This window comes from Macaca mulatta, chromosome 3 (genome assembly GCF_049350105.2).
Source record: "Macaca mulatta isolate MMU2019108-1 chromosome 3, T2T-MMU8v2.0, whole genome shotgun sequence".
Taxonomy (NCBI): domain Eukaryota; kingdom Metazoa; phylum Chordata; class Mammalia; order Primates; family Cercopithecidae; genus Macaca; species Macaca mulatta.
This window is the reverse complement of record NC_133408.1, coordinates 50,746,534-50,763,739: the sequence shown is the minus strand read 5'-3', so window position 1 is coordinate 50,763,739 and position 17,206 is coordinate 50,746,534. Positions and strand designations below refer to the sequence as shown.

The window sequence follows — 17,206 nt, the reverse complement described above, 5'->3', positions numbered from 1 at the left end:
AAATGTCACATGCTTTAAACAAGTAGTTTATTGTATGTCAATTATACCTCAACAAAGCTGTTTAAAAAAATCAGAATTAAGAGGAACCCATCATTTTTCTAAACCTCCAACTGAAACAGAAATCTCCTATGCATCTTTCCTGTAGGACAGATATCCAACCTGTTACAATATAGACAACTCTCTCCTAGAGTGACCCACGTCAACCATGAACGAGTTTACTCTCACAGTGGATTATGATGTATTTCCTCTAACTTTCACCCACGGATCCTATTTGAAGTCAAACAGAGCAAGTTATTTTGCTTCTTTCAAGGGACAGTCCTTTGGTTTTTAGGGCCCATTATCCTTCCGTCACTTATTTCCTTATTCCCCCCGAGATTTTTCTGCTCTGGGCTAACACGTCCATAACTCCAAAACCCCATCATCCACCACCCCCACTTTGGGCTGTTGAAAATCTCCTTAACATTTTCGTTGCTTCACTGGGAATGAATTTCCGTTTGTGTACATCCTCCCTTACAGTGCAGTACACTGATCTGACCACAGTGCTCCACGGACAGTGAGCAGAACTACAGAAGGCAGGAATACCATCTACCTGCCTCATTCTAGTCTTTCTTCTAAGAGCACAGACCAGGAGCACATTAGTTTTCCTGGTGGCCACATCACACTGCTGACTCAGATGAGGCATCTAAGTTATCCTGTCTTTCCGCACATACTTTTGAGCCACTTTCCTTTCCATCCAATTCTTCCTCCAATTTGTTTTTAAACTGATATGTAGAAATTTAACATTTAATTTCATACTGTTTTATCCACTGCACAAACTTTGCAATCCTTCTATGTGCTTGGTTATTAAATATATTTATAAAACCTCTTAGTCTCAGCATATTTCATCCATATTAATGCAAGAACATTAAAAGGAATTAGACAGAAGGCAGTTAATTGTGGAAAGTTACTCAAAGTGTTCCTAATTTCAAAGATGTAAACCTGAACTAATTAAGCAATGCAAAAAACAAACAGGAAAATCCATAGGGCAACAGCTCTGATCATGCCTTTTTTCCAAACAGTGGTATTTCATCCAGACAGACTCGTACGTACTTAGGCACAAAAGAAGCGGGGACTCCATTGGCCACCAGGGGCTCAAATGCTGAATGTCCACTGCCACTGCTATCATGGCGCCTGTGACAAATCAAAAAAGTCTCAATGAAATGACATGACTTTTTTTTGTCCCTTTAAAGTGTATTCTCACATTTCTGGGGCCTTATACTACTTCTATGGAGCACAGAGCCCACGCCAGACCAGTAAACGGTTGTTTAAAATCCCTAAGTTTCTGAAAGGTAAATTTTTTCTTTCCCCAGACAGAGTTTCACTCTTGTTGCCTAGGCTGGAGTGCAATAGCACAATCTGGCTCAGTGCGACAAACCTCTGCCTCCTGGGTTCAAGCAATTCTCTTGCCTCAGCCTCCAGAGTAGCTGGGACTATAGGTATGCACCACCACACCTGGCTAATTTCTTAATTTTTTGTAGAGGCGAGGTTTCACTATGTTGCCCTGACTGGTCTTGAGCTCCTGGGCTCCAGCGATCCTCCCATCTTGGCCTCTCAAAGAGTCAGGAGTACAGGTGTGTACTATCACACCCAGTCTTATAAAATGGTGTTTCCCTCAAGAGTCCCATGAGAGCAGAGATTTGTCTTGTCTACTGCTCTATCCATATCATTTGGAGTAGGGTCTCATACACAGTGGGTGCTCAATAAATGCTCAGCCACTTCAACTTCCTTTCTTTCTATACTTAGAAAACTATTTATCCCATTTTCATTAGGTTATTCTATAAACCACGAAAGGAATTTTTTTTCCTTTTTTTTTGGAGTCTCACTCTGTCACCCCGGCTGGAGTGCAGCGGCATAGTCTCGGCTCACTGCAACCTCCGCCTCCTTGGTTCACGCAATTCTCCTGTCTCAGCCTCCCGAGTGGCTGGGACTACAGGCGCCTGCCACCACGTCCCACTAATTTTTGTATTTTTAGTAGAGACGGGGTTTCACCATGTTGGCCAGGCTGGTCTCGAACTCCTGACCTCAGCTGATCCACCTGCCTCGACCTCTCAAGGTGCTGGGATTACAGGCGTGAGCCTCCTTGCCCCACCAGGAAATTTGTTTTAATCTCATTACTGTTAAATCTACCAAACTCTAGTTTTCATTTTTCTTTCACAAGCATTTCCTTCAGCAAAATTAAGACACTGGAACTGGTGGTTACCCAAATAACTGAACACCATAAAATTCCAATGGGAAGACTTAGAGCCTTTTATCTTGAAAATAAACTTTAACACATTTCTACAAAAGCACGAGGCGAACTAACATGGCTAATAGCTGTCAGCTTATCTCTACTACTCACGGAAAAGGTAAATTGTAACATCGATCTAACCTGTGCCTTGAAATGAACAGCATTAAAACGCTTGTTATTAGGTTCTTCCATGAAAGCCAAAGAAGGGGGCCTACAAAGGCTCACAAACTGGAGGTGGCCTCTGTATCTTTATGGGAATGTCTACATCTCATCCCATAGGAGTCCAACCGGGAAACCCGCTTACTACTCTCCTGAGTCTGTTACCTTCTTTTATTTTCCTGGCCATCAAGGAATATTTGGTCTTCTTCCTCCACTGTCCTTTTCTTCTTCTTCTCTTTGAGGGCACTCAGTACAGTCTCCTTTGCACATGGGTCTGGGGCATTACTTGATGGTGAGGACAGTGTTGAGCTGATTATCTGCTCTGGTCTATAATGAAAGACAAGATTCTAGCTGTAAGATATTTTAATTCTCACGCCATATAGCACAGATTTCAGAAACGGGAAATCAGAAGCTAACCAACAGATCAAAGTATAATTTATACACTCACAGCAGTTCCCCTTAGCAAGTAAAGCTACTTTTTCATCAAGGGCAAAAAGCGAAAAACAAAATTACTCGAATTTGGTATTTCTTATTCAAATAAGCAGCTTTGTCTTTTCTTTTTTGCGTTGTAGTCATGTTGTCATAGGAACAACTGGAGAAGAATAAAGTGGACACGAAAAGGGAGAGTATTCTTCCAACGATAATACTCACATCGCAGAACGCGAAAATCTTCTGTCGGGAGGGGCGATTCTCACAGTAACTGGGCTACACACCATCCTGGAGTTGCGAGGGGACAGCACAGCCTTCTTGTGATAACCATTCCAACACACTGTGGGAAGTACCCCCAGACAGGAATATTGGGCCTGATGGATCGGATAGCGTCTTCGAGGTGTTATTACAAACCGATTTGGTAAAGTCCCACAATCCCTGCAGAGAATGTGAGACAAATCATGGAACCAAAGCATAAAAGAATGTCAAAAATTTAAACGGCTAAAAATCCACCAGTTCAGACATTTTCCAAAGAACTTAAGTGTCTTCCAAAGCAACACAGAACACGGTGTTTTTATGGCAACTTTCCCCTATTCCATCTAAGGGCAGAGAGTGACAGCTGCTTAACAGCTGTCTCAACAATGGATTTCAACAATTTGAGAGGGAAAAATCTAAATGTAGACTACATCTAGACTGCACTAAAATTCAGGAAGTTTTTAAAACTGAAAAGAAGGGAATCGTTTTGGCAACACATCTCATTCCAACAGTTAGACGAGGCCAGGAGACGGCTGGCACACACCAAGGTGTTAAGGAGGGCAAAACCACACACAATCCCCTTTGGACTAGATGAAAAAGCAAATCGGATTTAAAAGTCAAGTCCTCGATTTCAAGCCAGCCGAACCACAGGATGCTCTGGGAAAATCAGCGCATCTTACCGTGGGGAAGGCCTCCCGGAGGGTCGGAGAAGAGGAGTGGGGAGAGAGGGGTAAACGTGGTGAACGCGATGCGGCTGCGGGGAGCGCGGCGCCGGGCGGGCGAGTGGGCGGCGGCCAGGCCTATCCCGCAGGTCCTGGCCCTCCGGAGCGGAGGCGGGCTGCGGCGGCCCGGGCTTGCCCAGGTAACTGCCCATGAGTAGCAGTTCGGCAGGGTCAGGTCCTTCGAGCAGGGTCCGCGGCTCTAGGAGGTTTCCGTTGGCTGTCGACTTGGCCGGAGGCGAAGCGAACAGTGTTCGCCGATGTCGCGCGTTCCGAACGAAGGAGGACAAGGGGCGCGAACCTCGGGGCTCGCGGCTCAGTCCCCACCAGGCCGCGGTAGCCCCCACGGCCAGCCAGGCCAGCGCAGCCGCAGCCGGCACGAGGTACAGTAGGAGGCCGACCAGCGACAGGCCGAGGAGCGCGGCCCCGGCTTGCCCGCCGCGGCCCCGGCCCCGGCCGTCCCTGACACTCGCTATGGACCGCCGCCGCTCGCCTGCTCCAGCCGCCGCAGCCGCCGGAGACATCGCGGCTCCGCGCCGCGGAGGAGACTTAAATATCCCAGCGTGCACCGCGCCGCGCGTCGCGTCATCGCGCGCCCTCTACGTCATGCGCGCGCGACTCCGGGAGACGCTACCGCCAGGCAGCGCCGGAGACCCAACTGGTTTGGAAAATGCCGCCTGCCTTCAACGCCTGTTTCTGACTCTTGAGGTTTCCCGTGTGGCTCCCAGCGCAACACCCATCCGGAGGCGATCCCGTGGAAGGATCGCGTCCAAAATAAAAGGGCCTGAGACCTATGCTTATGTAATTCCTAATCCGTGATCTTTTCTGGGGGCTGAACTCTCCTCCACCACAGCCTGTTATCAGGTACTTTTCACAAATGCTACTGGGGACTGCGAGTTTTTTTTTCCTCCCTCCATTTCTGCGTTACAAGTTGATAATGTGGGACGATTACTTACCATATTTCACATCATGGCCCAGATATTGGGTGGATTTTGAGGCTCTGTGATCGATTTATACCTATACTAAAGTTATCGGTCTGAGAAAGATTAGTGGTTGCCTAGGGCTAGGGAGTGGGTTTGGGGGTGGGGAATAGAAAGTGACTGCTCATGGTTATAGGCTTTTTCGTAGCAGCATAAACATAGTTTAAAATTAGATTGTGGGCCGGGCGCGGTGGCTCACGCCTGTAATCCCAGCACTTTGGGAGGCCGAGGCGGGTGGATCACGAGGTCAGGAGATCGAGACCATCCTGGCTAACACGGTGAAACCCCGTCTGTACTAAAAAATAGAAAAAATTAGCCGGGCGTGGTGGCGGGCGCCTGTAGTCCCAGCTACTCGGGAGGGTGAGGCAGGAGAACGGCGTGGACCCGGGAGGCGGAGCTTGCAGTGAGCCGAGATCTCGCCACTGCACTCCAGCCTGGTCGACAGAGCAAGACTCCGTCTCAAAAAAAAAAAAAAAAAAAAAAAAATTAGATTGTGGTGGCGGTTGCACCACCCTATGATTTGCATGGTATGTGAATTATATCTTAAAGCTGTTTAAAAAGTCTGGTGGTCTGCCAATAGACTTTGGTGTAGTTCAGTTTCCTCAGCCATTCATTCATTGATTTATTCACTCCATTGTTTATATACATTAAAGAGTTTAGGGGGGAAAATATAGGATCTCTGATCTTTAGAAGCTATTTAGTAAGGAAGATGTGTAAGTAAAAGATTGCAATTCAATACCTATGCTAAAATTAGATTGTGGGCCGGGCGCAGTGGCTCATGCCTGTAATCCCAGCACTTTGGAAGGCCGAGGTGGGCGGATCATCTGAGGTCAGGAGTTTGAGACCAGCCTGACCAATATGGTGAAACTCCGTCTCTACTAAAAATACAAAAATTCGCCGGGCACGGTGGTGAAGTCCCAGTAGTCCCTGTGCCTGTAGTCCCAGCTACTCGGGAGGCTGAGACAGGAGAACTGCTTGAACCCAGGAGGTGGAGGTTGCAGTGAGCCGATATCGCGCCACTGCACACTTCAGCCTGGGCGACAGAGCAAGACTCCGTCTCAAAAAAAAAAAAAAAAAAAAATTAAAGTTATGATAAAGGGGAAGGTAGGCAGGGAAGTGCTCCTGGAGCTGAGAGGTCTGGCAGGTTCAAGGCAGATGAAGGAGCATTGTGCAGAAGTCCAGAGATGAAATTGTTCATTATCGCTGGAGATTAGGGTGTTTGGGAGGTTAGAAAAATTGGAAAGGTATAGATGCCTTTGGGGCAACTCAGAGAGATGAGAAGAAAGTGCAGTCTGGGTTCTAGATCCTCCCCAACCCAGTCCCAAAGCAATTCTGCTTCTATTTAATATACTGCGATTTCACATAGACTTAATTTGGAAAAAAAAGGGGTGGGGCGGGTGGAGGGGGGGAGCTGTGCTGCTTAAGAAAAAAATCTCAGTATCAGTAGACTAGTAGGACAAAAACCAAGCTGCCCTGGGTTGAATAGTGACTGGAAGGTGAAGAAATGGAGGCAGTGACTGCAGACTCCCTACTCAAGAAACTTGGGTAATAGGGGAAGAAGAAACATAGTATCTAGGTCAGTAGGGGATCTTTAAATTATTGTATATGGCTGGAGTTAAGTGGAGAAGCTACACAGAAAAGCCATCAGGCTACAGATGTCCTGAAACCAAGCAAGATTATTGAGAATTAATGTAAATAGAGAGGTCCGTAGCCTGAGCCCTTGGGGCACTCCTGTGTTTAGAGGTCAAGAGATGAATACACAAAGGGCACAAATCATTTAGGAAAATATAGATAAATATGACTACATTAAAAGTTAGCACTTCTAGGCCGGGCATGGTGGCTTACACATAATCTAGCACATTTGTAGGCCGAGGCGGGCGGATTGCTTTGAGCTCAGGAGTTCAACACCAGCCTAGGCAACATGGTAGAACCCAGTCTCTGATTAAAAAAAAAAAAAAAAAAAAATTGCCTGGTGCGGTGCCACATGCCTGTAGTACCAACTACTCAGGAGGCTGAGGCTGGAGAATCGCTTGAACCCAGAAGGCAGAGGTTGCAGTGAGCCGAGATTGCACCACTGCACTCCAGCCTGGGCAACTGAGTGAGACTCCGTCCCCTCCAAAAAAGTTAACACTTCTATATGAAAAAAGGCAAGATATGCATCTAAAAGACAAGTCAAGACTGGGAAAAACAACTCTAATACATATAATCAAAAGATGATTAGTAAGTAGAATTTATAAAGAACTCCAAAGAATCAATAACAAAAAGATGACCCAATTTTTAAAAAGGACAATTGATATAAAAAAGCTATGGAATGGGAAACACAAATACCTAATAATATATATGTGCATATGTGTACACTAGTAATCTAGGAAAAACTAAAATAATGGATTTTGCACTCATTTACACACTAGAAAAATTAATTGAACAAGATCAAGTATTGGCATGGATGTGGATCAAACAGAACTCATGCCCTTGTGGATATATGAAACAGTACAATTTGGAAAGCAATTGGCAATATCTAGTAAAAAATAAGGGTGAAGAAGTATGTATCCTATAAACCTGCAATCCCATTCTGGGTAGTCACTGAAGCATTATTTGTATCACAGACAATTTGAACACACTTCATGGGTAATGTTTATCAATACAAGGATGGGCAAACTGATATAATTCATATAATAAAATACTATAAAGCAGCTGAAAATTAATCCTTCCAGCTATAGGTTAGTCCTCCCACCATGAACAGCTGTAGACATGGACAAAATGCATTGATTAATAAAGCTGTTTAAAAAAAAATCTAGTAGTCTGCTGATCCAGACTTTGGTTTAACTCATGCTGTTGTGGATATATAAAATAGTACAACTTGGCAACTACTTTCAGGCAGAGGACAACAGGAAGCAAAAGACTGATCCCTAGGAGAAAGGAAATTTGTGGGATGAGCCCCAAAGTCATCTGGTTTCTCTGCCTGGGGATAATTTCCCAACTGCAGTGCAGAGAGCTGGAGTCTGAGCAGAGTAGGGAGATCCTACTGGGCTGAGGAGACAGATATCAGGCTGAGACAGCTGAAATGGCAGAGAAATGGGGCAGAAAAAAGAAAGGAGGGCACTATGCAAAGAGGAGTTCTAGAAATCTATGCATGACACAAACCCATGGCTGAAGGCTGGAGTGATGGGTAATTTCATATGTCAACTTGAAGGGACCATGGTGTGCACAGATACTTGGTTAAACATTTATTTATGAGTGTGTCTGTAAAGGCATTTCTGGATGAGGTAGTCATTTATTTATTTATTTACTGATTTTTATTTTTTGAGATGGTGTGTCACTCTCGTTGCCCAGGTTGGAGTGCAGTGGCGCTATCTTGGCTCACTGCAACCTCCGCCTCCCAGGTTCAAGCGATTCTCCTGCCTCAGCCTCAGCAGAGTAGCTGGGATTACAGGCATCCACCACCACACCCAACTACTTTTTTGTATTTTTAGTAGAGACTGGGTTTCACCATGTTGGCCAAAACTGCTGACCTCAGGTGATCTTCCCGCCTCGGCCTCTCAAAGTGCTGGGATTACACACATGAGCCACTGTGCCCAGCCTCTTTATTTTTTTATAGAGATGGGGGTCGCCACAAGTCAGACTAGAAAAACTCACAATTTATAGGGCTGTGCGTGGAGTACTTAAGCACCCCAGGAATGGGAAAGAATTAGTCTTAGATTGAGCATCGCTCTGGACCCACCTAATGAATCATAAAAACAAGACCTGAAAGGATCCAACTTTCCAGTGATCTTAAATACATCCCAAAACAAAGCTCAAGAAATTGTACATACGATTAAAAATTGGCTGGGCGCGGTGGCTCACGCCTGTAATCCCAGCACTTTGGGAGGCTGAGGCGGGTGGATCATAAGGTTTGGAGATCGAGACCATCCTGGCTAACACGGTGAAACCCCATCTCTACTAAAAATACAAAAAATTAGTTGGGCGCGGTGGCGGGCACCTGTAGTCCCAGCTACTTGGCAGGCTGAGGCAGGAGAATGACGTGAACCCGGGAGGTGGAGCTTGCGGTGAGCCAAGATCGTGCCACTGCACTTCAGCCTGGGCGACAGAGTGAGATTCCAACTCAAAAAAAAAAAAAATGACCATTACTCAACAAGTTAAAATTTCCAGTCTGGCATCCTGACATCCTATTACTAGGCATATAAATAAGCAAAAAACACAGCCCATAATAAGAAAAACCAATCAATCCTTATTTTGATCCAAACTAACCCCAAACTGACACATATTAAAATAAGCAGAGAAAGACACTAACATTAATTTTAACTATATCTGTTATGTTTACAAAGTTGAGACATGGAAAAATATTAGAAGAAATAATGGTCAAAATTTTCCAAACATAATGAAAAATATAAACCCATAGACCTGAAGTTCAACGTCAAGTACAAGAAATACAAAGAAAACTGTAACAAGTCACACAATCAAATTGCACAAAACCAATGATATAGATCAAATCCTGAAGGCAGCTGGGACAAAAGGACATGTTATTTACATAGGAACAAAGATAAGAATGATATCAAATTTCTTGTCAGAAATACTTCGAGTGAGAAGACAGCAGTGCAACTTGATCTTTAAAGTGCTGAAGGAAAAAACTGAAAATCTAGAATTTTATACCTGATGAAAATATATTTTTAACAAAGTGAAATAAAGATATTTCAGACACATAAAAGCTGGAAGACACTTTGAGAGGCTGAGGCGGGCAGATCGCTCGAGCCCCAGAGTTCGGGACCAGCCTGGGCAACATCGTGAGACCCTGGCTCTAAAAAAAAAATGCAAAAATTAGCCTAGCATAGTGGCACATGCCTGGAGTCTCAGTTACTCGAGAGGCTGAGCTGGGAGGTTTGCTTGAGCCTGGGAAGTCGAGGTTCCAGTGGGTCATAATTGTGTCACTGCACTCCAGCCTGGGTGACAAAGCAAGACTCTCTCTCAAACAAATAAAAAGCTGAAAGAATTCATCACCAACAAACACTAAAAGAAATGTTAAAGGATGTCCTTCAGGCAGAAGAAAAATACCAGATGGAAGTCTGGATCTACACAAAGGAATGACAGGCATTGAAAATGGTAACTATATGGGTAAAGATAGGTGCCTGTTTTTCCTTCTTATTTAAATCTCTTTAAAATACAATTGAGGAGTTATATCAGCAAAAGGGCAGAGTAGAGAGCTCTAAGCTCCCATCACCCAACAGAAACATTAAAAAAAAAAAAAAAAAAAGGCTGGGTGTGGTGGCTCATGCCTGTAATCCCAGCACTTTGGGAGGCCAAGGCGGGTGGATCACCTGAGGTCAGGAGTTCGAGACCAGACTGACCAACATGGTGAAACCCTGTCTCTACTAAAATAAAAAATTAGACAAGTGTGGTGGCGCACGCCTGTAATCCCAGCTACTTGGGAGGCTGAGGCAGCAGAATTGCTTGAACCGGGGAGGCAGAGGTTGCAGTGAGCCAAGATGGCGCCATTGCACTCCAGCCTGGGCAACAAGAGCAAAACTCCGTCTCAAAAAACAAAACAAAAGCAGTAATTGTTAGAAACAACTTTGTCAGTACGCTGAAAAACAGCCAAAGCTTTACAACAACCAAATGAAAGCTAAATCAAGAAAAAGGCAACTTAAAAAGGAAAGGTAGAAAACCTTTGTGGCAATGTTTTTTAAGAGACAGTATCTTGCTCTGTTGACCAGGCTGGAGTGCAGTGGCATGATCATGGCTCACTACACCCTTAAACTCCTGGGCTCCAGTGATTCTCTCACCTCAGCCTTCCAAGCAGCTGGGACTGCAGGCTTGAGCCACCACACCTGGCTTTTACGGGTGTCTTGAAGACAGAAGGCTGCATTCCCAGTGTGGGACCTCTTGGCATTCCACAGGGACAGGGCAGACCTTACCTCGAATTACTGGTAAATCTGCTATCACACGTCTGAGGGCTACCTGAGGGAATGATGTAGACGCCTGTCTATTTGCTGGTTAGAACTCATTGACGCTAGAAAAATGGTGAGCATTGCTCACAAACATTGCAAGGCAAACAATCTACCTAGGACTGGGGCAAAACCTGACAGTTGAGACACACAACACTCCACTGTTCTCTCTCTCTCTCTTTTTTTTTTTTTTTTTTTTTTTTTTTGAGACAGTCTCACTTTGTTACCCAGGCTGGAGTGTGATGGCGACATCTCAGCTCACTGCAACCTCCACCTCCCAGGTTCAAGGGAGTGTCCTGCCTCAGTCCCCCAGTAGCTGGGATTACAGGTGCCCGCCGCCAAGCCCGGCTAATTTTTGTATTTTTAGTAGAGATGGGGTTTCACCATGTTGGCCAGGATGGTCTTGAACTCTTGACCTCAAGTGATCCACCCACCTCAGCCTCCCAAAGTGCTGGGATTACAGGTGTGAGCCACTGTGCCCGGCCTCCACTGTTTTTTTTTTTTTATGTGGCCATTCTTGCATTGCTACAACACTCTGTTACGCACTTGATTGTGTTCCCTAAATGCATATGTTGAACCTTTATCCCACATGACCTCCCTGGAGATAAGGCCTCTAAAGAGGTAATTAAGGTTAAATGAGGTCAGAAGGGTGGGACCCTAAGCCAGTATGACTGGTGTCCTTAAAGAACAGGAAGAAATGCCAAGGATGGCTGGGCGTGGTGGCCTCACGCCTGTAATCCCAGTACTTTGGGAGGCTGAGGCAGGCAGATCACCTGAAGTCAGGAGTTTGAGACCAGCTTGGCCAACATGGCAAAACCCTGTCTCTATTAAAAATACAAAAATCAAGGCTGGGCGCGGTGGCTCAAGCCTGTAATCCCAGCACTTTGGGAGGCCGAGACGGGCGGATCACGAGGTCAGGAGATTGAGACCATCCTGGCTAACATGGTGAAACCCCGTCTCTACTAAAAAGTACAAAAAACTAGCCAGGCGAGGTGGTGGGCGCCTGTAGTCCCAGCTACTCGGGAGGCTGAGGCAGGAGAATGGCGTAAACCCGGGAGGCGGAGCTTGCAGTGAGCTGAGATCCAGCCACTGCACTCCAGCCTGAGCAACAGAGCAAGACTCCGTCTCAAAAAAAAAAAAAAAAAAAAAATTAGCAGGGCGTGGTGGCGGGTGCCTGTAATCCCAGCTACTAGGGAGGCTGAGGCAGGAGAATCGCTTGAACCCGGGAGGTAGAGGTTGCAGTGAGCCGAGATTATGCCACTGCACTCCAGCCTGGAGACAGAGCGAGGCTCCATCTCAAAAAAAACACAAAAGAAACAAGCAGAAATGCCAGGGACGTGCAGAGAAAAGGTCACATGAGGACACAGCAAGAAGGCAACTATCTGGAAGCCAACGAGAGAAGACTCTGGGGAAGTCAGCCCTGCTGGCACCTTGATCTTTGACTTCTGGCCTCTAGAACTGTGAGAAAATAACTTCCAGCTGTTGAAGCTACACGGTCTGTGGCATTTCATTATGGTAGCCCTAGAAAACTAATAGAGACTTCCTAAATCTGAGAAGGAACGCTGGAGAGAATTCCTTTGGGAAAGCAGGGCAGTCGCAAGCACTCAGGTGTTACAGGGGCTTTGCCCAGCGCAGGATGCTTGCTCAGAAACACCTGACAAAGATCCTACGCTTTCACCTTGGCCTGATCACGAGGGTCAGTGCAGGCCTAGCTAAGTGCTGAAGAAAAGCTGTGGTGCAAAGGCAAGCTTCAAAGACTGGGAGAGGTGTTTTCTTCCATTTTTAGCTCCTAGTATTCAAGGAAATCTGTATCAAAATGTGAGCTGAACACAAGCTAAAAGAATCAGAGACTTCAGTAACCACACATGAAAATGATAAATTTTTGCAAAAATAGTTCAGAAGTCACTAAACGTATGTACTACTACATAAACGTATGTATGACTAAAAACACACACACTCACAAACACAAGCAAATGCAATGAGAAGAATCATCTAAATGCCAGAGTTACTACCTTACAATATTCAAATGTCCATGTTTCAATGACAGGCACAAATCATGCCAAGACAAAGGAACGTATTCAAAGTAACAAAATAAATTGATGGAAATCAGCCCTTAGGAAGCCCAGACATTGGACTTAGCAGAAAAAGACTTTTCAAAAACTCTCATAAATCATGAAGGACCTCTTCAAGGAGAACTGCAAACCACTGCTCAAGGAAGTAAGAGAGTACACAAACAAATGGAAACACATTCCATGCTCATGGATAGGAAGAATCAATATTGTGAAAATGGCTATAGTACCCAAAGTAATTTACAGAGTCAATGCTATTTCCAACAAGCTACCACTGACTTTCTTCGCAGAATTAGAAAAACTACTTTAAATTTCATATGGAACCAAAAATGAGCCTGTATAGCTAAGACAATACTAAGCAAAAAGAACAAAGCTGGAGGCATCATGCTACCTGACTTCAAACTATACTACAAGGCTACAGTAACTAAAACAGCATGGTACTGGTACCAAAACAGATATATAGACAAATGGAACATAACAGAGACCTCAGAAATAACACATCTACGACAAACCTGACAAAGACAAGCAATGGGGAAAGGATTCTCTATTTAATGGTGATGGGAAGACTGGCTAGTCATATGCAGAAAACTGAAACTGGACTCCTTCCTTACACCTTATAAAAAATTAACTCAAGATGGATTAAAGACTTAAATGTAAAATCCAAAACCATAAAAATCCCAGAAGAAAACCTAGGCAATACCATTCAGGACACAGGCATGGGCAAAGACTTCATGACTAAAACACCAAAAGCAATTGCAACAAAAGCCAAAATTGACAAATGGGATCTAATTAAACTAAAGAGCTTCTGTATGGCAAAACAAACTAGCATCAGAGTGAACAGGCAGCCTACAGAATGGGAGAAAATTTTTGCAATCTACCCATCTGACAAAGGTCAGATCCAGAATCTTTTTTTTCTTTTTTTTTTTTTTGAGATGGAGTCTTGCTCTGTCGCCCAGGCTGGAGTGCAGGGGCATGATCTCGGCTCACTGCAAGCTCCGCCTCCCGGGTTCACACCATTCTCCTGCCTCAGCCTCCTGAGTAGCTGGGACTACAGGCGCCCGCCACCACGCCTGGCTGATTTTTTTTGTATTTTTAGTAGAGATGGGGTTTCACCATGTTAGCCAGGATGGTCTCGATCTCCTGACCTCGTGATCTGCCCACCTCAGCCTCCCAAAGTGCTGGGAGTACAGGTGTGAGCTACCGTGCCTGGCCAGATCCAGAATCTTGTAGATTCTTGTAGATCCAGAAACAAGGAACTTAAACAAATTTACAAGGAAAAAACAACCCCATCAAAAAATGGGCAAAGGGCCAGGCACGGTGGCTCACGCTTGTAATCCCAGCACTTTGGGAGGCCAAGGTGGGTGGCTCACCTGAGCTCAGGAGTTTGAGACTAAAAATACAAAAATTACTAAATTACTCTACTAAAAATACAAAAATTAGCCTGGCATGGTGGTGGGCACCTATAATCCCAGCTACTTGGGAGGCTCAGGCAGGAGAATCTCTTGAACTCAGGAGGTGGAGGTTGCAGTGGCCCTGGATCACGCCACTGCACTCCAGCCTGGGCAACAGAGTAAGACTCTGTCTCAAAAAACAAACAAAAAGGCTGGGCACACCGTCTCTACTAAAAATACAAAAAATTTAGCCGGGTGTAGTGGTGCACACCTGTAATCCCAGCTACTAGGGAGGATGAGGCAGAAGAATCGCTTGAACCTGGGAGGTGGGAGGTGGAGGAGGAGCTGAGATTGTGCCACTGTACTCCAGCCTAGGTGAGTGAGACTCGTCTCAAAGACAAAAAGCAGTGCATGTTGGCTAGTTTGTTAATCAATATTGGTTAGTTATTAGTTCCAAATAGATGCCAGGTAATATGGTAGGCACTGATGACATACTCATGACGCAAAGCTGGTCCCAGTGCTAGAATGATCTTTGTTCCTGAGATCCAGGTTGCTGCAGGGTATAGCATGGTGGGAGTTCCTTGGGCTACTGCCACTAGAGGGCAGCCGAAGCTCATCTGTAATGGCACAGTAATGGTTAACCCCAACAATCTAACATTGCCAGGGAAGAACTGTCCTGAAGGGCAAAGTACCAAGCTACCTAAAGTTTGTATTGATTCTCTCAAGATTGTTGCTAACAAAATTGTAAAATTGGTCAAGTTTGTGTTTGGAACCCCTAGCCTCTCATTTCTTCACCCTCTTTTTTACAGGTACCACCTGCAAGTAAAAAATGTGGCAGAAACAGTGAGTTGCATCTCTCACCAATAGGTGGGTCAGCGTGGGGAGGGAGAGGAGATTGCTGGAGAGGAATGGATCAAGCTGGGAAGCACAGAACTGCAGGCCAGAGACAACTATGGAAGCAGAAACAGGTGTGTGCTTCCAGTAACATAGGCACCAACTGTGTGACACTCACATGAGAAGGAGAAACACACACCTTCTACTCATAAACTCACTATTGACGGTGCACCTACTACCACCACCTACTTTGTGCAACACAGGAAACACTAATCAACACTAAAGACAGTGTCAGGCAAGGCATGGTGGCTCACGCCTGTGCTCCCAGCACTTTGGGAGGCTGAGGTGGGAGAATCGCTTGAGGCCAGGAGTACAAGACCATCCTCAGCAATACAGCGAGACCCTATCTCTACAAAAAGTTAAAAAAAAAAAAAAGACAGAGGCCAGGTGTGGTGACTCACGCCTATAATCCCAGCACTTTGGGAGGCTGAGGCAGGCAGATCACCTGAGGTCAGGAGTTCGAGACCAGCCTAACCAACATGAAGAAACCCCATCTCTACTAAAAATACAAAATTAGCCGGGTGTGGTGGCGCATGCCTGTAATCCCAGCTACTCGGGAGGCTAAGGCAGGAGAATCGCTTGAACCCGGGAGGCAGAAGTTGTGGTGAGCCGAGATCACAACATGGCACTCCAGCCTGGGCAAGAAGAGCAAAACCCTGACTCAAAAAAAAAAAAGACAAAAAACAAAAACAAAAACACAAAAACAAACCAGTCTCATTCCTTAATGAGTATAAAGAAGTAAAGTCTGTTTCAGTTACTAATTGCACAAGAAATCCATCCAAAACATAGTGGTATAAAATAATCATTATCAGGGATTCTGTGATTCCAACAGGCCTGGCTCGTCTCTGGTCCACGACATGTGGGGCCTCAGCTAGGAAGACGTGGAGACTGAGTGTGATCAATGGGAGGGGATTGGAATCATTTAGAGGCATCTTCATTCACAAAACCAGGAGCTGATACTGGCTGGCAGCCAGGACTTCGACTGACCTGTGGGCTGGAACCTGTCCACATGGCCCCTCCTTGCATTCTCCCCATTTGGGCTGGTTTGGCTTCATCACAGTCTGGCAGCTTACTTCTAGGGGCAAGCATTCCACAACACAGCACAAGGGCATGGCATTTTTATAGTGCAGCCTGGCAACCTCATAGCGTCGCTTCTGACCTACTTTATTTATTCGTCAGGGCAATCACAAAGATGTGCATAGGCTCAAGGAAAAGAGATATACCCCTGACCACGCAGTGGAAGAAGTGACAAGGTCATGTTACGAGAGGAGTGTGTGGGATGGGAGATAGGGCTGTGGCCACCTGCAGAAAATAGCATCTGCCATAGGCTGTCATGGTAGCGCAGGATGGGGATTTAGCCTAGCTGAGGAGTCAGTCAGCAAAGGCCTCGGCTGAGGATGTGAGGGGCTAAAAGGAGACTGAGGAAGAGTTTCAGGGAGAGGAATCAATGAGACTGGAGTCCAGAGAGAGGCTGGTGAGTTGAATGGTTTGCCTCAGTGTGATGACAACACAGAGGGCAAGGAGACTGGACTGGTGCAGGAGGAGAGGAAGGTGCCATGTGCTCTGGGTCGCGCCTTCTGTGTCGGCCCCCCTTAGAAGAGGAGCAGCTTCCAGTCAGCAGTGTCCCAGGAACACAGAGGCTGGAGAGAACAATGGCAGCCAATCCCCGCTCACAAACTGGTGACAGTGGGGAAAAGCTGCATGGTCTAGATCCACCCTGCTCCCTGGCCCCAGTATAGAAGATCAAATGCAATCTCTCCAATCTTATGCAGATAAATTAAAGGAAGACTGGAAAGAAGAACTAATCCATGGCTCCATCTGCCCATGACTATTCTCTGCTGACGCCAGAGGATAAAGAGACGGCACACGACATGTCCCAATGCAGTGGAGGTGGGGAGACCCTGCAAGTCCACAGGAAAAGAGTGAGGTTGCTGCCACCTGGGCATCTGCTATTCTCTGCTCTTCTGCCTCATCCTCAATTCAGACCATGATGGAGCTGATTTTCCCCCATTTTATACCTTGGATTGAATGTGTCTCGAGCTGCTGGTCTTGTCTCCAGTCACATCCAAGAGGTTTGTCTTTCAAATAAATGCTGTGTATCAGTG

General features: G+C 45.7%; 1 protein-coding gene and 1 long non-coding RNA gene across 4 annotated transcripts in view; one reads left to right on the top strand and one right to left on the bottom strand.

Annotated features, from left to right (window-relative positions):
• The window catches only part of POM121C (POM121 transmembrane nucleoporin C), a 26,574-nt gene extending 22,026 nt beyond the window's left edge, over window positions 1-4,548 (bottom strand). For all 3 annotated transcript variants that reach the window (XM_001110260.5, XM_028845669.2, XM_077996430.1), the window contains exons 1-4: window positions 3,790-4,548; window positions 3,077-3,292; window positions 2,591-2,752; window positions 1,090-1,170 (exon numbers count right to left, since the gene is read on the bottom strand). In XM_001110260.5, coding sequence (XP_001110260.3) covers window positions 1,090-1,170; window positions 2,591-2,752; window positions 3,077-3,292; window positions 3,790-4,352 — 1,022 coding nt within the window. In that variant the 5' untranslated portion in view covers window positions 4,353-4,548. The remainder of the gene's footprint in view (window positions 1-1,089; window positions 1,171-2,590; window positions 2,753-3,076; window positions 3,293-3,789) is intronic.
• On the top strand, window positions 4,458-17,206 carry LOC106997355 (uncharacterized). The gene is made up of 3 exons (XR_001443511.3): window positions 4,458-4,692; window positions 15,017-15,175; window positions 16,874-17,206. It is a non-coding gene; the product is annotated as an uncharacterized LOC106997355 (long non-coding RNA).